The following is a 22,911-nucleotide window of genomic DNA, read 5'->3' on the forward strand; positions in this document are numbered from 1 at the left end:
GCATACTTTACTAACAGAGAATGCTGACTACTGATACATAGTCTTCTGGTGTGACAGTGGGTGTCTTTAATTAATTTTAATGACGGATTCTCAAAGGTACATCAGCAAAACTGTCTGATGAAAATGGGGAGGCTGCATATGATCTGTCGTCAGGTAAAGTATTCTTTGAAAGCTTTCACACTTTCTTACTCTATGATAAAGTTTCTGGGAATGCCCATAACCCAGCATGAAGTACACCCACCGTCCATACACACAAGAAAAGTCCTTTTAGAGATGGAGGGGGGCGGGGGTGGGCAGTGAGCTCATAATGTGGGATCCAAGCCTTCTTTTGTCCTGTGGGCATAAAGCATAGGAACTGTTAGAAGCTGAAATAGTTATTAGCCCTGGATGCTGGCTTGAGGTGGAAGAATTGTGCCAACTCCTTAGGAGGTCTTGGCCCCTGCGCTTTGCTTCCACCTTCGTGGGTATATGCGTACTGTCTTCGTAAATGGGAGCATGATCAGATTCCCTATCCTCATGTGTGTATTTCAGAGTAATAAACTAGCATCTGATAGTAATAAACTAGAAAGATTATATGGCCGGAAACTTACTATAAAGTTCTGTCTCTCATTCATAAGAATAACGTTTTCCTGTGTTTCTGAACTTTAATGTATATGGATGGCTAGATATCATGGTTACATCCTTCATTGTACAATTGCTGTCAAATTCTTGGGAATAGTTATTATGCAAGTGACCCTAGTATCCTGAATAGAGGTTTTTCAGAAATAACAGAATCTGATTGTCCTTCTTCCTGTTATTTGCATTAGCCAGTATAGGCCATTTTTTCATTTAAGTCTGAAAAATGCCCAGCCACACACGTGATCTGAGTCCAGGCCAAATGATTTAATTATGAGTAAAATACTAATTTGGAGTTGACTGTACCAGTTAAGATGATTATTTCTCTAAATACTGTTTTGCCTTCTTTTTCTTTTGTGGATTTTAGCTGAGGACTGGATAGTTGCAAACACAGATCTGATCGACAAGACCAAGTTCACCATCACTGGTCTGCCCACGGATGCAAAGATCTTTGTGCGTGTGAAGGCTGTGAACGCAGCCGGTGCCAGCGAGCCCAAGTACTACTCTCAGCCCATCCTTGTGAAGGAAATCATAGGTAGGTGGTGAGCCTTTCAACATGTTATCTCCCTTTTACATTATTTGCTTTTATTTCTTAAATCCCTTTCTCCTTTAAAACTTTCTATTTTGTTATCACTCCTTTGATATTATATTCATGCTTCCTGGGAGTTAAAAATAACAAAACAGCCCAGCCAGTATGGCTCAGTGGTTGAGCACTGACCCATGCACCAAAAGGTCACTGGTTAGATTCCCAGTCAGGGCACATGCCTATGTGGCAGGCTCCATCTCCAGTAGTGGGTGTGCAGAAGGCAGTTGATCAATGATGTTTCTTTCTCATTGAAGTTTCTATCTCTCCCTCTCTCTACAGTCAATAAAAATATATTTTAAAATTAAAACAAAACCACAGCTCTTTTCAGGCACTGTGGAGGGTAGCCTGGGTTTATATCTTGGTATGAGGACCAGTTAGTTAGCCTCACTGGGGTTCTTCACCATTGACTTGAGAGAGAGAGAGAGAGAGAGAGAGAACTAGTAATCTGGACACACTGTTTGACAGCTGCTCTAATGGTGTGAAAGTGGTCATGGGTAAAACTGCTGGTGCCTTAGCGTGGATCAAGTCGGTGCCACCAACTGTTGCTCTTTCTTATCTTCCTCCCCACCATGCACTTGCAGCTAAAATAAAAGGGCCAGTGTTGCCTTGGAGTGTTCTTGATGTGGCATAAAATCATTAGTATTATTAAAGCTTGGTGCTTGAGTACACTTTTTTTTCTATACTTTGCGACAATAAAATGCGCAGTATGCATGACGCCTTGTGCTGTGTACCATAGTACAATGGTTGTGTCTAGGAAAAGCCCTCGTGCAACTGAATTAGAGGCTAAACTAGTGGCTTGTTTCATGAAATTCCATTTTTATTTGAAAGAATGACTGTGACAAACAACGTCTTGTCAGATTTGGTTACCCAGCAGACATTTTCTAGAAAATGAATGGTGCGAGCCTGTCACTTCAAGGAAAACCATTTATACTATTTGTTGTCAACTGGTCAATGAAATAAAGAAGAGCTTTTCAGCAAAAATTAGAATTTTGGGAAAATGTTACCCATCACCATGGACTTGACAGCTCTCTAAAACTTAGAAATGTTTCCATCATTTATTAGCTATGTGGTCTCGGGTAAGAGACTTGATCTTTCTGAACCTTGATTTCTTCATCGGCAAGATGGAGATAGCAATAGTTTTTACTACCTCAAGAGGGGTGAGAATTAAAGAAATGAATCCATATTGTTTGTTTCACGGAGTGCTAAGCCCTCAGCATGTGTGAGCTTTTATTAGGATGATGGTCCAGTTTGCTGATGAACCTTACTGAGTCTCTTTTAGGGAGTTGGAGGATCTCCCGGATCTCTTCCAACCAACCCCAACATTTAGTCCTCATCATCTACATCATCAATATCATCATTATCTCCTTAAGTTTACTACTATTCTTTTAAAATATATTTTATTAATTTCAGAGAGGAAGGGAGAGGAAGAGAGAGAAACATTATGATGAGAGAGAATCATTGATCAGCTGCCTCCTGCAAGTGCTCCTCCCCCGCCCCCCCCCCCCCCCCAACACACACTTACTGGAGATTGAGCCTGCAACCCGGGCCTGTGCTATGACCGGGAGTTGAACCATGACTTCCTGGTTCATAGTTCAATGCTCAACTACTGAGCCACGCTGGCTGGGCTAACGTTTACTGTTCTTGACCATTATGCTAAATGCTTTACATGGATTACATTATTTCATCCTCACAACAATCCTACAAATTAGATGCTGTTGTCATCCTGCATTTACAGAACAAGAGTCTGTGACCAGATCCATCTGCTACGTGTCTGATCTATTGTCTGTGGCTCTGCAGTCTGTACTTCTCAGCAGAGCCTAGGCCGTCAGGCTGACTCCAGGTTCTAGTCCTGCCTGTGTCGCCAAGAGCAAGTTCCTTAACTCCTATGCTCCCATTTCTTTATCATAAAGTAAAAGCAGTACATAGCCCCTACGGTGGCGAAGAGGTTTAAATCGGTCCCATCATGAAAAGCATTTAGCCCAGTGTCTGTCACATAAGAGCACCCAAGTGATGAGACCGACATCCTCCCTATCATGGTGTGAAAGTGGTTGTGGGTGAGCCCATGAGCCTTTGACTCCCTGCTCCTAATGGGTTTACAGCAATACGTTCTAGTATCTTCTTGGTGTTGAACTAATGGACAATAATACACAGTAGGCTAGAGTTGCCCATTATGCAGTTCATGATAGCACAAGGGAGAAAGTTACTATAAAATGCCAACAGAATCATCTCAATAGCAAGTCCTCGGTGCTAAATCTCTTCTTTTTTTTTTTTTTTTTTTTTTTTTTTTTTTTTCTGGTAAGAAAGAATAGGCCTACCAGCTAATGTGGTGTCTGTAGACCTTAAATGGATTGTTCATTGGAGAATATACTCCCTGTTGGAAACTATGAAAAATATGTACAAGGTCCCAAGAGAAAATTTGGTGTTTTTCTATAAAGTCGCTTTAGACTTATAACGGCAATAAAAATAGGAAGTTGCAATAAAATCAAAGAGGTCAAGGATAAATTTTTTTGTGTTAAACTGTTAAAACATTTCTTGGAAGAAAACATTTGGAATCAGAGTTACCATATATTATCTATTAGTGGCCCAGCTAAGTTTTCCTGCAAAGACGAGCAGTGAGCATCCCAGCAGTAAGCCAATATAAGGCTAATTCCAGTGTACCGTACTGATCACCAAATTGTGCTCTGCTCCTCTCACTCAGAGCCTCCAAAGATTCGCATCCCACGGCACCTGAAGCAAACCTACATCCGCAGAGTTGGAGAAGCTGTCAACCTGGTTATACCTTTCCAGGTAACAAATCAGGGCTTGCTCGTTTTCTCTCGCAATGCTGGGGTGTTTAAGAAGACAGGGGAGATGCTCTAGTGTTGACGTTCATCAGGACTCAGGATTTCCTCCGAGGGAGACAGCTAAATAAGGGGAGAGACTTGGAGAGTGATGATCGGCTGCTGTGAAAGAGAAATCTATAAAACCATCATAGATGTTCCGTCTGCATGACACAAATGAGGCCTGAAGCTCTGGGGCTCTGGGGGGGCAGGGAGGAAACATCGAGGAGAAACCAAAACAAGAAATGCTGGGAGACTCTTTCCGGCCCTACACATCTGTAAAACTGACCTTCATTCGCAGTGAAGTCCTCAGGAAAACAACATGGGATGACTTCTCACCATTACCCCAAACCAAGCAGAATTCCAATAAGAGACATTACTGAAATTTGATGTCTCAATGCCACTAACTGAAAAAAAAAAAAAATGTGAACATTATTAAATCATTGCTCCAGCGAAAGAATTTGTTATTTATAAGATTAACTAGACTTTGCCTGCAGTAGTCAGTTTTGGTCTCTCTCTCCCTCTCACACACACACACTGCACCATCACACCCTTACTTATTTAACAGCCTTTTTTTTTTTTTTTGCCTCTGTTTAATGGACGTTTCTGTGATGGAGGTAATGTTTATATATGCGCTCTCCAACACGGTAACCAGCAGCCAAATGTGGCTGTTGAACACTTGAAATGTACAACTAGGAACTAGTGTGAATTTTCAATTTTTTTAAATTATAACTAATTTCAGTTTAACTAGCCACATGTTGCTCTTATATCAGACAGCATGGCCTTAGAATTTAGGTCCCTGTGCACATTTGAAAACACACACACACACACACACGAGTTCATTCAAACTCAGAGTCCCATGAAAACCAAGCTAACAAGACAGTCAACTCAAGCCATGGGGCCCACACCTTAGAAGAGGCAGTTTGTTATCTTCCACATACACCCTGCGTGAAATCAGAATGAAAGCCAGGGAGGACGTGAGTGTAAACACAGTAGAGGGGGAAGGAGATGACTTGCCAAAGTTCCTCCCACTTCTCTCCTCCACAGGCTCAAATAAAAGCAGGAGTTGAGACAAGGCAGCACTCAGGACTCAGCCCCAGTGCTGGACTGGAGCTGCTGAATCATTTCTATCACTAAGGCTGATCCCAGATCTTGGGCGTCTGTGTGTTTCATTTCTGTCACTGGGTCTGTGAGAGGAAAGAGCATGAGAATAGGGACCTCATGGGTATGGCCTCCCAGGGGCTGCTTAGCTGCCAGGAAGGGGCTGACAAGACTGCTCCATGGTTGTATCACCTCTAGAGTTCTCATAGGCATTTTCTCATTTAATTTGAAAAAATACCTTGTGAGGCAGGAAGGGCAGATTTCTTTATCCTCATTTGAAAAGAGAAGAATCTGATGGTCAGAGAAGTTAAGTGACTTGCCCAAGGTCACACAGCAAGTAAATGGTAGTACCAAGAGCAGAGTCTATGTCTCCTGACAATCCAGTACTTTTCTTACTTTATAGGTTCTCAGAGAACTCAATAGCCCCTCCCCCTCCTCCAGTAGTTAAGAGCAAAGTTTAAGGAAAGACCTGGAATTGTTTTTTCCTTTTCTTAACCATTTGTTCTCTACTTTCCCTGTGCAAGTCTAAGCACCCCAGCCATTCTTCCAGCTCTTTGGGCGGGGGTTTGATGTGTGTCTTTCACATTCCTTATCAATAAGCCACACTAGGAGCCGGAGGAAGGCCGTGCCTCACCTGACTGAATGAATGTTTGGTTCCCACCTTCGGGGTGAGCCTGGGAGCTCAGGAATCCTAGGAAGTTTCTTTGTCATATAAACTGAAACTCATGTCCATGAGTGAGATTATAATTTTTCAAAGTCTTCTTTTTTTAAATTGATTTATTTCAGAGAGGAAGGTAGAAGGAGAGAGAGAGAAAAAAAAACACACGTCAATGATGAGAGAGAACCATTGATTGGCTGCATGTCCTTCCCCTGGGGATCGAGCCCGAAACCCAGGCATGTGAAACACTGACCAGGAATCAGACTGCAGCCTCCCAGTTCATAGGTCAACATTCAGCTACTGAGCCACTCTGGCTGGGCACAAAGTCTGCTTTGAGAGAATAGTTTCAGCAGCTATAAAAAAAAGTGAATTATAGACAAGTCTGAAATGAGCTGGAATAAAAGGTGGAATAATAATCATTCACATTTAGATGATATTAATAAAACATTTATGTAGTATACAGAAACTTTCAAAGAACTTATCTTTATAACCACCCCGTGAGGCAGTACTGTCCTTATTTTACAAATTGGGAAACTGAGGCACAGAGAGTTTAAGTAACTTGCCCAAGGAAACACAGCTATTCAGTGGTGGAATCAGAATCCAAATATAGATTCCAGGACCCCAGAGCCCACGCTCTTGACCCTTATGTTGTGCTCTGCAGGCTTTGGCGCTAGTGACACCAGCCTATAAAACCTGGTTCTAATGCTTCCTTAGCTACAAGGCCTTGGGCAAGTCATTTAATTCCTTATCCAAAAAATGAGGATAATGATACTATCTTGATATGGAGATTACAGGAAATAATAAACTTCATGTACCTAATGTAGTGCCTTGTACGCAGAATATAACTAAGGCAGCGAGAATTACTGTTGCTGCTGTAGTCGCCCACCACCAGGCTCTTTGCCAACTTTGTCTTGAACAGAGCAAGACACTGTCATTTTTTTGTAATAGTAGAAACAAAAATCTTGAGACAATCTGATTTCCCTCCCCCTCTACTTTCTCTGTCTTCCTTTTTAGGGAAAACCAAGACCAGAATTAACTTGGAAGAAGGATGGTGCCGAAATTGATAAAAATCAAATCAACATTCGCAACTCTGAGACTGACACGATCATATTTATCAGAAAAGCGGAGAGGAGCCACTCAGGGAAATACGATCTGGAAGTCAAAGTGGAGAAATACGTGGAAAGCGCATCAATCGACATCCAGATCGTGGGTAGGTTTGGAAGAAGGAACTAGAACGTCCTGTCAACTCGGTATTTGGACTACTTGTCCTTGTCATTAAGGCTAAAGCAACAATTTGTGTGAAGCTGGCTCTACATAAAATTCTTTATTAAAAATTTCTCAATATAAATTAGTAAGATGTATTAGCATTTCAGAACAATTTTTCACTAAAAGGACTAATCATGGGAGACAGGGCATCTATATTAAAGAAAAGTAATGGATATACTTTTTAGTGAAAAACATCTGTATTGCTTTACAATTCAGTCCTCTCTTACTCTGTTTCTCAACTCCTCAACAATAGAACTACTTCCTGTGTTGAATTCTTGCATAGAAAACCTTGTAGATTCTGGACACAGCCAATATCAGCTTACATTTCCAATTAGGCAGCCTATCCTTGTGATTCAATGCCAGTAGGCTGCCCTGGAGGGGTAGTTAATACGGTCTGAGATTTCATTTTAATTTTCTTTTCAAAATCCTTTTTCCCCTCAGGAAGATGAAAATCAAGAGTTTCCAGATAAGCTTAGCTAGAGTGCATTCCACTTCTCTGAAGTTTAAGAGTGGTACAAGAAATGTGGGTAGAGATGCAGGGAAGGAGGGATGTTTTGAAATACCCTCCTGAAGCAATGCGTAGGTTGGGAGGGAAAGTGGCCTTCCAGTGATGCTGTGAATTAATCCTGTAGACCGTCCGGGTCCACCCCAACTTGTGAAGATTGAGGATGTCTGGGGAGAGAATGTTGCCCTATCATGGACACCACCAAAGGATGATGGAAATGCGGCCATTACAGGGTACACGATCCAGAAGGCTGACAAGAAGAGCATGGTAAGGCCTGGCTTTCTCTGATTCAGCAGCAGCAAAATCACATTTCACCAGAAGTAAAGGGGGAACTAGGAGGTCCTCTCTCATGAGGAACCCATGGGGCCATGGAGAGATGAGCTGACTTAAGAGTCAGACTTGAATCCCAGCATTGCCGCTTAAGAACAAGTACACATGAACATCATTTTGATCTCCATCTTCCTTGTCTATCACGCAGGTTCATGAATACTTACTTTGCTTGGTTATAATGAAGCTAAAATAAATAATAATAATAATAATGATAATAATCTATATTAATAAAAGGGTAATATACTAATTAGATCAGACATCCATCCAGACATCCTTCCAGACAAAGCCATGGTGGTGGGGGCCGAGGCAGAGGCGGTTAGGGGCAATCAGGCAGGCAGGGGAGCAGTTAGGGGCATCAGGAAGGCAGGCAAAGTGGTTAGGGGTGATCAGGCAGGCAAGTGAGCGGTTAGGAGTCAGCACTCCGGATTGCGAGAGGAATGTCCAACTGTGGGATCGGGCCTAAACAGGTAGTCAGATATCCCCCAAGGGGTCCCAGATTGGAGAGGGTGCAGGCCGGACTGAGGGACACCGCCCCCCCCCATGCACGAATTTCATGCACCGAGCCTTTAGTAATCCTATATAATAAAAGGGTAATATGCAAATTGACACTAACAGCAGAATGACTGGGAATGATTGGTTACTATGACACACACTGACCACTAGGGGGCAGATGCTCAATGCAGGAGCTGCCCCCTGGTGGCCAGTGCACTCTCACAGGGGGAGCTCTGCTCAGCCACAAGCCAGGCTGAAGGCTGCCAGCATAGCGGTGGTGGCAGGAGCCTCTCCGGCCTCCTCAGCAGCACTAAGGATGTCTTACTGCAGCTTAGGCCTGCTCCACACTGGCAAGTGGACATCCCGGGCTGCCAGAGGGATGTCTGACTGCCAGCTTAGGCCGGATCCCCTGGGGAGTGGGCCTAAGCCAGCAGGTGGACATTCCCCAAGGGGTCCCAGACTGCAAGAGAGCACAGGCCAGGCTGAGGGACCCCCCCGAGTGCACAAATTTTTGTGCACTGAGCCTCTAGTATATAATAAAAAATAAAAGCACCTTTCACAATGCTCAATAGAATTTTATAGATTCACTAGAGGCCCAGTGCACAGATTCATGCACTGGTGAGGTCCCTCGGCCTGGCCTGTGGGGATGGGGCCAAAACCAGCTCTCCGACATCCCCTGAGGGGTTCTGGATTGCGAGAGGGTGGTTCTCAGGTGACTCACCCTGGAACAGGGCTCACTCCTCTCTGGTTCCAGGTGCATCACCCGAGAACCGCCGCTGCCAAGTGACCGCAGATGGCAGTTCCTTCGTTGAGTGTCTGCCTCCTGGTGGTCAGTGTGCATCATAGCTACTGGCCAGTCAGCTGGTCACTTAGGCTTTTATATATATAGATTTGTTCAACAAACATTTACTCACTCTGGATTCTGACTCAGATTTACACCCATGCAGCTCTTTCTCCTTGTAAAATAAATGTTGAATAGCATGGTTGCTAGTTAGAAAAGAAAGACTCTAAAGCAGCAGTTCTCAACCTGTGGGTTGCAACCCCTTTGGCGGTCAAACGACCCTTTCACAGGGGTCACCTAAGACCATCCTGCATATCAGATATTTACATTACGATTCATCACAGTAGCAACATTACAGTTATGAAGTAGCAACAAAAATAATTTTATGGTTGGGTCACAACATGAGGAACTGTATTTAAAGGGCCAGAAGGTTGATGACCACTGCTCTAAAGGAAACAGCATGTGCAAAGGTCCTGAGGAAGGAAGGAGCTTAGGGTGCTCAAGAAGAAACCCAGCTCCGCCTGTATGGCTCAGTGGTTGAGCATCTACCTATGAACCAGGAGGTCACAGCACATGCCCAGGTTGTGGGCTAGATCTCCAGTTGGGGGCATTCAGGAAGCAGCCAATCAATGATTCTCTCTCATCACTGATATTTCTCTCTCTTTCTCTCTCCCTCTCCCTTCCTCTCTGAAATCAATAAAAATATATTTTCTTAAAAAAGAAGATACTCAGTTGGAATATGAATTACTACTACCATATTTTATAGATGAGGAAACTGAGGCTCAGAAAGTATGAATGGCTTGCTTGAAATCATTAGATTTTAAATGTTAGAGTGTCGGTCTTTCTGAATCTGAATCCATCCACTACAACCTGCCTGTAAATGAATGAAAGATTAAATGAAAGTTTGGACATACAATGCCATAGAGCCATTTTTCCCTCTCATAGGAAGAGTAAAACATCATACTGAAAGATATTAATAAAAAGTCTTTTAAAATAGTATTTTATTGAATTTATTGAGATGACATTGGTTGATAAAATTATATAGGTTTCAGGTGTACAATTCTATAATACATCATCTGTATATTGTATTGTATGTTCAACACCCAAAGTCAAGTCTCCTTCCATCACATCACCGTTTATCGCCCCCCCCTTTACCATCTTCTACCTCCTCCCACCCCTAATAAGAAGTCTTTAAACATTTATACCAGTAGATAGCAGTAATAACATAGCTTATGAAATTACATAGGGTTAATAGAACAAGGGAGGGGAGTTGGGAAGGGCCATTTAAGCCATAGGAATTGACTTCAAGCTCCACCTTTTCATAAACTATTTCTAGCATGTCTTCCCCTGCCTCTCCCCCCCCCCCAACCCCCCGCGACCCCATGGGTGTTATGTGACAAAATGTGTCATTTAAAGGAACATCTTTTAGCTAAACATGGGCAGCTTGAGAGCTGGATCAATGGATGACTTTGCAAGGGAAGTACTGCATGTCTTGAATTTCCTTAACACTGAGGCTCTCCTCTGGACTGTGGCTTAGAGACTGGCAGTGAATCCAGAGGTACCACATTTCCTTCAGGTGGTACCTCCATTCTTCCATCCCCATCAGACTTGCTCAATATTTGTTTTCTTAGATACATAGTCAAGTTTAGATGAGCCAGTACTTTCCTGATGCTTCATATATCTCAGGTCTGCCTAGTAACAGGGGATGGTCCCTAACCCCTACACCCCTGTGTTTCTGTTGCATTTCAGCAGGGGCGAACCTATGGACCCCAAGATGCTCATTCTTCACAGTGCACTTCCCAGAGATCACTGCACCATTGCCTTGTGGCTACAGATGCTATTCTTCACTTAAATTCCTATAGTCTTTCATACCTTCCATAAACATTGTTTTCATTATCTGTGCCAACATACAAGGGTAGGCAAAAGTAAATTTACAGTTGTGATTATGTGGAACACAAAGTTTATTCTTAACTAATTTATTAATTATTGTATTATCTTTCATAGGAATAACTGTAACCCTACTTTTGCCCACCTGTGTATTTATTTATTCAGTCATTTACTATGGGTTGAGCACACTTCTAGCTGCTGGAGAAAAGAAATGGAAGGAAGGAAGGAAGGAAGGAAGGAAGGGAAGGGAAGGGAAGGGAAGGGAAGGGAAGGGAAGGGAAGGGAAGGGAAGGGAAGGGAAGGGAAGGGAAGGGAAGAAAGGAGGGAGGGAGGACAGCTCCTATTCTTAGCACACTCACAGTCTAGCAATAAGAAAGACATAAAACCAAATGACAAAACAATATGATAAATGTTGGAACAAAGGTTTGTATAAAGTAAAATGGATGTAAAAAAGGGCATAAATACATTCGTTTGCTGTCTTAAAATATGCAAAGTACATATATAACTATGGCCCCTAAAAGTTGTAAGAAAAATTCTTTCCTTTATGAACTTTTTTGTCAGTAAGTGTATTTTCTCAATTAGTGGTCCCAAACACATGTGGTACCATGGGAAATTCCACTGGTTGCCAGATCAATTTTGAGACTACTATATTTTTTGGTATGGTGAGGGGAAAAAATGAAAAAAAAAAGTTTAGCTTCTCATTCATTCATCCATTATAGTATTTAATAAACATTTATTTTGTGCAAGGTACCTACTGTATGCCAGGTATTGTGATAGGCATTAGGGATACAAGGAGAGAGAAGAAACGTCTGTCTTTAACATCCTGGCTTGTTCATACCAGTGATGGGTGGGGTAGAGAATAAACAAGTCAAACAGTAAATATATAATTTAAGGTAGCAAGTGCTGTGAAGAAAACTTCCCCAGGTTAAGGTGACAGAGTGTGGCCTAAGTAGAGCAATGGAAAGCTGAACAGTTAGGAAGGAGATGAGATCTCAGCACAGACCCAAAAGAACCTGTGTTGATAATATTTGGCAAATTTGTTGAACAATTTTAATTTTTCTCTGGTGATTTAAATCATCTCTTCCTCAGAATAGATATCTTGGCAATAAAATGTTATAATTATATTCTGTTATCCAAAAGGTAGATAAGTAGACAAGTAGATTGATAGATGACAGACTGTACAGTTATGAGAAAAGTATAAAGGTAGTAGTTGACATCTAGGGTATATGATTCTAATGTATACATGAAGATTAAATTATACAGTCAAGTATAAATCAATTATAAAGTATTAAATACATTAAATGTACATAGTTATTGCTCTCAAGATAAAAATTTGTGCTATTTTTCTGTTAGTGAATGAAACATCCCTGATATTTATTCTAATCAATAGTTGGGATAGTTGTGTATTTTTAGGTGATTTTCCTCAAATTGTTTTTCTTTCAGGAATGGTTCACTGTCATTGAGCACTATCACCGAACCCATGCCACCATTACTGAACTGGTCATAGGCAATGAATACTACTTCCGAGTCTTTGCTGAAAACATGTGTGGCCTCAGTGAGAATGCAACAATGACTAAAGAGAGCGCTGTGATCGCCAAGGATGGTGAGTTGGTAGTGGGCTGATAAAGGGGGCTCTCACCCAATTCCAGTGAGTGGAGGTTTGGTTGAGTTTCCCTGACACCAAACAAGTCTTAGACACCAGCTGGATGCCCCACAATTCCATTCCATTCTGACATTACCCAGAGATAGCATCAGATCCCACAGGTTCCAGGCTCAGTCCCACAAGAATTTCCCCACCTCCCACTTCAAATGCCAATTGCAAGTCCAAGCTGTCTCCTGTGCTTCCGACTAACAGGCTATAAATCAGAGGTTCCAATGACCCTCTCCTCAGGTTTGATTAACTTCCTAGAGTAGCTCACAGAACTCAGAGAAATATTCTATCTACTGTATCACTGGTTTAATAGGAAAGATTTTAACTCAGGAACACCCAGATGGAAGAGGGGCATAGGCAAAGGATGGGGAATGGGCACGGAGTGTCCAAGCTCTCAGAGCACCATCACGCTCCTAGAATCTCCCAGTGTTCACCAATCCAGAAGCTCTACAAACATGTCCTTTTTGGTTTTTAAGGAGGCTTCATTACACAGCCATGGTTGATTAAATCTCCAGCCCCTCTCTCCTCCTTGGAGGTCTGGGGGTGGGACTAAAAGTTTCAACCCACTAATCACAAGGTTGGTTTCCTTTGGCAACCAGTCCCTAGGTGGTGGTAGTGGTGGTGGTGGTGGTGGTGGTGGTGGTGGTGGTGGTGTGTGTCAAATGCTACCTCATTAACATAACAAAATATACCTTTATAGCTCTCCTTGCTTAGGAAATTTCAAGGGTTTGGAGCTCTGTGCCAGAAATGAGGATAAAGACCACATATATGTTTCTTATTATAAATCACAATTTCACAACTAGACATCTGGAGACTTTGGTTTTCAGTAACTAGAGGAGACTGAAAGAAAAAGAAATGTGGTGAAAGGAAATAAGAAAATTATAAACACATATTTTTAAATTATGATAAAAATGTCCAATAATAAATTTAAAAGTAAAAATTTTAGAGGAAAATTATATTATTATTGCATTTTAAAAAATGTAAGCTGAATTCATTCCAACTTCTGGGCAGTAGGTATATAAATGCCTAAATTCACAAGGATAGGAAAAAGTAGATATTGACTTATTGAGCTTGGGTTACTTCTATTCTTAGACACCTTCAAAGTAGCTACACATGAGACCCATGAAGTGGGTGAGGCTGAATTCCATGCCTATCATTTCATTTCCTCATCACTGTCACAGTAAAACTCATGGTTGATCAAAATACTCTGACACCAAATTCTTCTCAACATTTTTTCAGTTTCAGATGACCACTCTGCCCCCTGTGGGATATGTGTACTCTCCAGAATGAATGCTGTGTGGTGTTCATTTGTGTTTTCACATGTTTTTCTAAGTTCAGGGAAGTTTTCATGGTGAGTAAAGTATGCCAAGAATAATATAGCCTCAGGCCAATTTGTGTATTTCTAATGCTTGTTTTTAAGGTAAAGTCTATAAAAATCCAGTGTATGAAGACTTCGATTTCACAGAGGCGCCCATGTTCACTCAGCCTTTGGTCAACACCTACGCTATAGCTGGGTACAATGCCACTCTGAACTGCAGTGTGAGAGGAAATCCCAAGGTACCATGTTTGTTAATTTTTTAATCACATTAGTTAAATTTAAGAATTAATCTGAAACTCTCCCTTTTGTATTTGCCACACTATAAATATACGTAGGAATACAAACGAACCCTCCAACTGCTATTTGTGTCTTATTCTGGGGTTGGGGAGTGGTATTGTTGGAAAATTAGGTACACTATTTAAGTAGTAAAAAATGTTTACATTTCTTTACTAAATAAGGGATTCATTCTAAGGAAAAACCAAATCACCTATTTTAAAAAGAACTAAGAGGTGAGGAGATGGGAGTAATATTGTTTCACATAAAAATTAGGGGGAAATATTGATTCATCAAGTTTTCTCTAATAGATTAAGACAAATAATAATACTATAATGCAAGGCAGAATTTAAAGTGTGCTATATTAAGGGTACAGAGTACTTGGAAGGGAGAAATCACATCTGACAGAAGAGAGTTAGAAAGGTTTGAAGGTTTCATGTTGGCATTTGAAAAGAACAAGTAGTTAATGAATGTTGCCCATGGAGACATTTATCTGGGTGGCACTGAAGGAAGGAGCCCTAGAATTTGAAAAATTGCAAACAGTGGTATTTTTTCCACATGTGCCATGAACAGAAATAGGAAAGACAGAGAGAAGCCAAACTGAGGATAGGAGGAAGATGCTGAATTTGTGTTTAATTGGAAGTGATGTTGGTCCATCCAAGTAGGAATGATCAGTAGGCAGAGGAGAAGTTCACTGGAGCTTAGACAAAGGCCAAGGCTGTGACTCTCAGTTTAGGAGTCCCCAGGCATGGGGGCAGATGAGGAGGTACAATCCATCCCTTGGAGTCATTAGAAAGGAATACCACTGAGGAAAGAGAGTAATGAGGAAAAGGCCCAGGACCAAGTGAGCCTCAATGAATACTTTCACTTGAAAGGTGGAAGGAAGAAAGAACAGTATGAAGAAGAAAGAGAAGGGCCATCTCTAAGGTCTGAAAAAGCAAAATCATATAAGAGGTAGAAGAGGGAATGAGGAGGCTGTGCAGTTACATAAGGAAGGGGAAGACAATATGAATAAGGAGTAGGAGGTCAATGATGTTAGATATAGTTCAGGGGTCAAGGAGAATGGAGTCACCTCCCTGGGTGTTTAGGTTATGATAGGTCTTGAATTACCTGGTTGGAGAAGATCCATTGCCACCAGATGCTGAAAGCAGATGTCAGAGGACAAATTAAATGGTGAGGAGGCATAAGTAGCCCACAAATAATTAGAAAAAGATATCAGGAAAATGAAGTGAGGAAATTCGATGGTTATGACACCTTATGGGGATTCTCTGAAAAAAGTCCAGCAATATATAGTCTCTTAGATGAGTTAACCTCATGGACCTGTAGATGAAATTGAAATGCAATTGAATCCTTTTGGGAAGATTGCTCCAGAGCTGTCCTGTGAACAAACCTGACTTACTTTTTCAGAACTGTTCATGTAGTGCAAACTTGATCACTAACTCTGCATGATGTTGCAGAAGTGAAGGGAACCAGGTTTGCTGAATTTATTGTGGTGAGAGAAATGTATTCGCCGCAGAAGCTACTGAGGTGGTCCATTCTATCTTAGTACAATGTAAAGAAAAAAAGAAGAACTGCTCATTTGCTCTCTTGCCAAACACTAGGTAGAGTTTAATTTGAGAGAAACTGTGCTCAAATAGATGTGGATTCTTTTTAGGTGTCCTCTCTAAGCTATGCTTTAAAATTCTGTCACTGCTTTGATGGCCTATTAATATGCTAAGTACAGATATGTTTTGACCCTCATTTACTTCAATATTAATTTCAGCCCAAAATAACCTGGATGAAAAACAAAGTTGCTATTGTGGATGACCCAAGATACAGGATGTTCAGCAACCAAGGGGTCTGTACGCTGGAGATTCGCAAGCCCAGCTCCTATGACGGAGGCACTTACTGCTGCAAAGCAGTCAATAACCTAGGGACAGTGGAGGTCGAATGCAAACTGGAGGTGAAAGGTATGACATCCAAGACCTTGGGTGTAGAATAAAATGAAATAAAACCATTTAATTATTATGCTTACTGCAAAATCCAAATTGTTTGCCAAAATGTTCTGGGGTGGAGGAGGAAGGGGCAAGAGACTTGGGGTAGAGAATACATTTTTACATCTTGCATTCACTCTTGATTTATTTGTGCAGTTTGTTTGACTTGTTAAGTAGACTTACCTTAAACTCTTGCAATTCTTGTTAACTGAAGAAATATTAATTACAGTGGAATGCTGGTATGTGTACAGCATGGTGAGAATAAATGAAGTTAAGAGGGTATTATTTTGATGATGTAGTCCATCCATAAATAGAAGCCTAGGGCAAAAACGTATCTAAAGATAGAAATTTACGCTATTTTAAATTAGTTTACTATTTTGTGAAACTTTCAATACATATGGGTAAGTTTGCTAATTGAGTGTAGACTATTACTTATGTAGAATATAGCATCTACATATGTTAACCAGTTGCTTTTAAAATCTCATTAGAGAACTTCCATTTACAGTACATTTCATTTATACTAGTTTTCTACTGATGTAAATCAAGAAAACATATAAGGATTGATGTGGTAAAAAAGTTTCAGCATAACCTCTTGTCTTAATCAGTTTTCATATTAATTGAGTATAATTTATATAGTAAAGTATTTTTCTTGGCAATCAAAACCTACTTTGGGACACCATGAGATAATAGGTGACATGATTCTAATATCTTTTCTCTCATCCGTATTGTATCACCTTGCCTCTCTGTGACAGTGAAGGCTTTTCTCTACCTCTCTATAATGAAGAAATTATTATCTAAAAGTCAGAAAGATAATCTTGTAATATCTATTTATTGGAAAAACGTAGTAAATGCTTAGAGTACTTATGTTAAAAAAGTTTTTAGTCCTAAATTTAGTATAAAATCGTTAAGAAACTTATTGAAAAAAATTCCTTTGTAACTTTTTTTTAAAAAAATTATTCTTTCTCTTCTGATCTCTGTCAGTCCTGTGGTAATATGGTACAATAGATTCATAATTGAGTGAGAGAGAAAGAACAAGTTTAAAACATAACATCCTTAGAAAAATTTTAAAACTTACTCTTAAGATAGTGCTTACAAATGTAAACATTACTTTTAAGTTTTTATTAGCTTTAAATGCAGATTATGGTCCCAGTTGCAATACATCTGGTTTCTAAACTCTTAGGCTTAGTAATTCCAAGGTACTATTGGTACTTATGTTTCAGCATCCAAAAATAAAAATAAAAACAAAAGCCTAGTGCAACTTCTGCGTGTTTTGAAAATAACTGGATGTTGCTAATGATATAAAATGATGATTTCATAACTGGTTCAACATTTGGGGGTCCTTCCTAAAAGATAATAATGTTATGTATATATAGATGATATATTTTTATGTAATTGCATGGTGAATTATATGATAATTGAATTTAATAATAAAAATAATGTATTTTAATACATACGTTCATAGTAAAATATCAATTGCAACATATTGGTAAAACTTTTGGGTCCTAAAATTAAAGCCAAGGTTTGTTTATCGTCAGATTGTTATCTGATAATAGGTGACTTGAATCAAGTTAAGCTGTAAAAATAAAGGTAAATATGTGAACTGAGAACAAATAAATATTGGTACAAATATTCTAATTCTACAGTGATATATCAACGAGTATTTTCCCCTGGAGAACCACTGTTCCTGGAGGGGCAGCAACAGGTTTTAAAAATTCATATCGCACCAGATATTTCTACTTCCTGTTCCATTCCTCTTACATGAAATCGCACTTTGCATGTAAAGCTTGACTTTCTCATTTGCTTCTCATTATATTTTTTTAGCAGCTCGTGGCATACAGTGTTTATGCCATGAACTAGGAAGGCCAAATTATTCAAGGTTATTAAGTAATTAGGAACTAAGTTTTGTCAGAAAACTAAGTACCATAGCACAGGTCCCCATAAATAAAGCCGTAAGGCTGCATTTGAAGATACCATATTTTAGATGTAAGATTATCAACACCTAGGAACCAATGACATTTCTGTAATAATTGCATTTTTCACATGTAAAGAGATACGATCTCCCTTTAAGATAGTTTCCAGGGTGGTTTCCTTAGATTTGTGTTGAAATTCGGAAAACTGAACCTTTTAAAATTGCCAAGCTGTAGAAAAAGTGTTCCGAGCATTTTTAATAGGGAAAGGTCACAAATAAAAACAGATCCAATATTTAGAAACTTTCATAGTTAAGACTTTCCCCTGAAAAATTCACCAGTAGGATATCTGTAACCCATCTTTCTATTGGACATTTTAGATATTTTCATGGGACCAAAAGTATTTCATATACTCATGAATTTAAATGGACAGATAAGTCTAGGTCCCATTATTAAATCTATTAAGTATTAAATGAGTCTGATAGTATATGTATCATTCTCCCCCAGTTGGAAGAATGGATTAAGAAGTTCTTTGGGGATGGGTAAGAAACTTGATGTAAACTCTCTGCTGTAGATCTATGACTGAGTTTATCATGTGCTCTTTGAATTCCCAGAGGTAATGTCAGCTTTCAAAGGAGAAAAGAATTAGGGCTATTTCTTAAAAGTTTTGTAGATTATACATATAGTCACTTTCTAGGCTGTTTGTTTAAGCCTTGTGTTTATATAGATTAGTCACATTTGGAATCATTTCAGAATACATATTATAGAATACACTAGTCTCACATTAATACCTACTTGATAATTTTGCCTTTTAGAATTTCAACATATATATATGTACACTAATACTTTGTTCATCATCTATGTTTTTCTTTTGTTGAAAAACACAATATATATATGTTGTAGGATTTTTTTTTTAAGCTAATGGTTTGGAAGCTCTTACCATAAATATTCACTGTACAATCCAATTGGCTTTGCCACCTGTTTAGGCAAAGTGGTTGTGCATATTAATAAGTGTTTTACATATTAATGATCCTTTTGAAGTGACTGGATCCCTGCCCTTCACTCCATGTGCTTCTATGTTCCTACATCTTTCACATGACTAAGGATTAATGAAATCACCTCATCATAATCGCAACCATAATTTCATCCAACAAGTACTCAACTCTGGTTTTAGCACTTTATTAATGCTCAAAACTTCTCTCTCTCTCTCTCTCTTTCTCTCTCTTCCTTAGTTGTAGCACAGTAAGGATTTTTGAATGTGTATTATCATCTAAGGTAAGCTTTCATATGGATTTGGCATATGAAGCTTATGCTGTCATAAGTCATACAGAGCTTGTGGAGTATGGCATGATTTTCATTATGTAGTCCAATGAAAATAGACTATTTAAAACATCTAACTTTGTAGTTTTTAATTTGTATTTTAGTATCTTGAAATTAACAACTAGTACTTATTCAGCACAACAATCTCCTGTTGACATGAATGCGGTAGAGCATGAATTAAAGCATTTAATGTGGATGAAAACGAGTGATACCCAAGCATTCTGAACGCTTTGCATCAAGGAATGGACATGTACAAAAGTGGCATCATTTCTACCGATATGTGACTTGAAGTCTTTTTTTAAAAGGAGAATGACTTTTCCAAATTTGCACTAAAGAAGTTTAAGAATGTTCATATGGCATGCTGTTTCTGTCTGGACGTGAATTTATTAGCAAGTAGTGAAGTACTTTTCCAAAGGATCATGAATTGTATAGTTTCATGGGTTCTCTCATGAAGGGCACTTTTATTTTTTTAGATATAATTCAGAAACATGAAAGGTAAGTATCAAATATTAGTAGGTATTTCTCTGACCTTCAGAAGGTATTGGATAGGTTTTACTATTTTTAACAAACTATTCCAATGTGAGCCCTAGCCGGATTGGCTCAGTGGTTAAAGTGTAAGCCCTCAGACTTGAGGGTCACAGGTTCGATTCTGGTTAAGGGCACGTATTTTGGTTGCAGGCTTGATCCCTGCCCTGGTCAGGGCGTGTGCAGGAGGCAACCAATCGATGTGTCTCTCTCATGTCAATGTTTTTCTCTCTGTCTCTCCCCCTCGCTTCCACTCTCTCTAAAAAAGTATCAAAGTAAAAAATGTCCTTGGGTGAAGATTAACAAACCAAAAACAATCTTTTTTTTCCAATTTGTTTCACTCTTGACAATGTATAAGTAGCCAAGTTTAAAGGAGTCATCTCCTTTTTCTTCTCTAAAGTGTTTGAGTTAGAACTTGGTACTTAATTAAAAAGAACAGAAATAAACCGGAAACAGTTCTTCCTGCTGATTCATAACATGGTAATGCATTTATTCTGCCATTCAGTCAAAGCACTTAAATCATCTATAGAGAATCCCAAAACCTCTCAAAGAGTGATAAGTATTTCCCAACCAGTTAGGAAATTAAATTAAGATTGAATAACAGCAGGAAACAAAGGACTTCTATAGGCCTAGCCAGAACTTGCTTTTCCTTCTAGATGTCTAGTGCCTTAAAATCTAAATATACTAAATCCAGGAGAAGATTTCCGAGCAGGGACTGATTGAATCTTTGTAACTAACTGAAACATAATTAGACACATTTCCAGGCAGCTAGTCCAGGAGTATTGTTTCAGCGATTTTTCACATAGACGGTTTTGACTTTGCCTTTTCCTTTTTGTCCTCTCCAGGTGGACTTTCCTTCTGCAGGCTCCTCTTGCAAGGTGTACCTCCTAACATAATTGAGTCATATATGCGAGATTTGCACTCAAGCAATCCTGAGGAATACTAAGGGCCCGGCCACGGCCCCTGCACTCTACTGCTTTGAAATATGGTTGCAATGAGAAAGCGTTGTCTGTGTTAATACCAGGCACCCAAGTGTGGCCGTTGTTTTTTTTTTTTTTTTTTTTTTCTTTTCTTTTTTTTCCTTCTAATGTTGAAGAAGAAAAAAATGTTTGCAAAAATTGCTTCATTAAAAACTGTAAACAAAATCCCATTTGAAGTCAGTGTTTTGATCATTATTGTCTGTGTTTTGTCACTGTACTTTACAAAAAAGCAAGCTATACTATAAGCAAAAGTAGTTACTTTAGTTTTACTTAACAGGCTATAAATGCTTTTTCCAGGCTAAAAACTAGTCCAATACACCATAATGAAATCTTGAATACCCATCTTTCTCTTGATCTAAGAGATTTTCTAAGCAAAGCAGAATTGTGTGTTTCCTACAACCCTGCACCAGTGGATCTGTGCCTACTTCCCCATTTGAATTTGCTAGAAGACTTCTTAAAGTCAAACAAGTTTTCTCAACAGAAGGGGAAGTGTATTCAATAAACGCTACAATAAATCTGAAGTGTTTGTGTTGAAATGACACAGTCCTGGTTTTTGTGTTAGGGGTTGTGCACTCAGACAGACTGAAGACAAAAGGCCAGGAGCCAGCATGCTACCAAACTCAGCCCTGACCTCCAGCATGTCTCTCTGGCTCGGCATCCTGGCCAAACCCACCAGAGCTCCTGCCAAAACCGCCACAGTGACAGAGAGCTGGTGCAGGCTACAGAGCAGCTACAGATGTAGGGTTGGCTGATGGCTTCCGTTCAAATGGGTGGAAACCTTCTTTAAAAATCTAGAAGCTGAGACACATTTGTGCAAAACCATAATCTCTCTGGCAGCTCCCTTCCCTCCTCTTGGTGTAGAGAACGTCGCAGCTGAAGGAGAAGAGTAGGAGTGTAAGATACCACACTTTTTTTCTTGCCCCCTTTTTTTCTTTTGGCCTTTTGTTCTAGGAGCTAACTACACTGTGACCTGTTGGTGGGCCCATAGCACCTGGGACAACATTTAGAAATATCTGCTCTGCTTCCTTTCCGTGTGAGAGCTGGGAAGCTGTGAGGGTGGTCCTGCTCCTGGGTGGATGTGTGGCCCCTAACGGGAAGGAGTGAATGGTGCGGGTAGTTGTAGTATGTTTGGGAACAGCAAGGAGAAACTCGAGTTCTTGTCCAAACTATAGTGGCCACATCTTTTCCTGTCCTGATTGGTTGGTGATCTTGCCTTCCTGGTTGCTAAGAATATTGACCATCACCACATGTTCTCAACAAATCTGAAATAATAATGTGTGCAATCCCTATGCAAAGCCCCATTTTAATCAGAAAATCCATTTCCAGGTTATTGACTAAGATATTTTACATAAAAGAAGTCTGGCTCAGCCGGCGTGACTCAGTGATTGAACGTCGACCTATGAAGCTGGAGGTCACAGTTCCATTCCTGGTCAGGGCACATGCCCTGGTCAGGGCTCGATTCCCCAGTGCAGGTCGTGCAGGAGGCAGCCGATCAATGATTCTCTCTCATCATTGATGTTTCTATTTCTTCCTCTCCCTTCCTCTTCGAAATCAATAAAAATATATTATTTATAAATTTAAAATAAATACAAGTATTTTTTTAAAAAGAAGTCTGGCTTATCTATAAAGCAGTGAAGACTATATATCTCTACTGCAAACCAAGTAAGACCCTATCTCTATGTGGCACAACCAATCAGTATGGCCCCTGCTGCCTGGTTGCTAGGCCAGAGGCCCAGTGCAGCAGGTGAGCTGGTTGCCTAATTTAAACACTCATGGTCAAGCTTGTTATGCCATTTATAAACCTAGCCTACAAGGGACCATAAAGCATCCTTATAAAATACTGGTTCCCAGTCATGACTTTTGCTCTAACTATATTTTGTACCAGAGAATGTTATTTTTCTACAAGTGATCTCTCTCCTCATAT

General features: G+C 39.9%; 1 protein-coding gene and 1 non-coding gene across 12 annotated transcripts in view; both read left to right on the plus strand.

Moving 5' to 3' along the window:
- MYBPC1 (myosin binding protein C1) overlaps positions 1–21,063 on the plus strand; it is a 90,372-nt gene extending 69,309 nt beyond the window's left edge. For 4 of the 11 annotated variants that reach the window (XM_036300824.1, XM_036300825.1, XM_036300829.1 and 1 more), the window contains 9 exons: positions 97–153; positions 983–1,150; positions 3,900–3,988; positions 6,794–6,989; positions 7,678–7,817; positions 12,484–12,643; positions 14,112–14,248; positions 16,045–16,231; positions 20,853–21,063. In XM_036300824.1, coding sequence (XP_036156717.1) covers positions 97–153; positions 983–1,150; positions 3,900–3,988; positions 6,794–6,989; positions 7,678–7,817; positions 12,484–12,643; positions 14,112–14,248; positions 16,045–16,231; positions 20,853–20,953 — 1,235 coding nt within the window. In that variant the 3' untranslated portion in view covers positions 20,954–21,063. Of the gene's footprint in view, positions 1–96; positions 154–982; positions 1,151–3,899; positions 3,989–6,793; positions 6,990–7,677; positions 7,818–12,483; positions 12,644–14,111; positions 14,249–16,044; positions 16,232–17,898; positions 18,980–19,394; positions 19,438–20,852 lie in introns of those variants that run through there. The other 7 variants (XM_036300828.1, XM_036300827.1, XM_036300833.1 and 4 more) reach the window with 5 other exon arrangements.
- LOC118652302 lies at positions 15,703–15,835 on the plus strand. Its single transcript, XR_004966554.1, has one exon. It is a non-coding gene; the product is annotated as a small nucleolar RNA SNORA66 (small nucleolar RNA).
- Positions 21,064–22,911: the final 1,848 nt, after the last annotated feature.

Source organism: Myotis myotis, unplaced genomic scaffold (assembly GCF_014108235.1).
Source record: "Myotis myotis isolate mMyoMyo1 unplaced genomic scaffold, mMyoMyo1.p scaffold_m19_p_3, whole genome shotgun sequence".
NCBI classification, from domain to species: Eukaryota; Metazoa; Chordata; class Mammalia; order Chiroptera; family Vespertilionidae; genus Myotis; species Myotis myotis.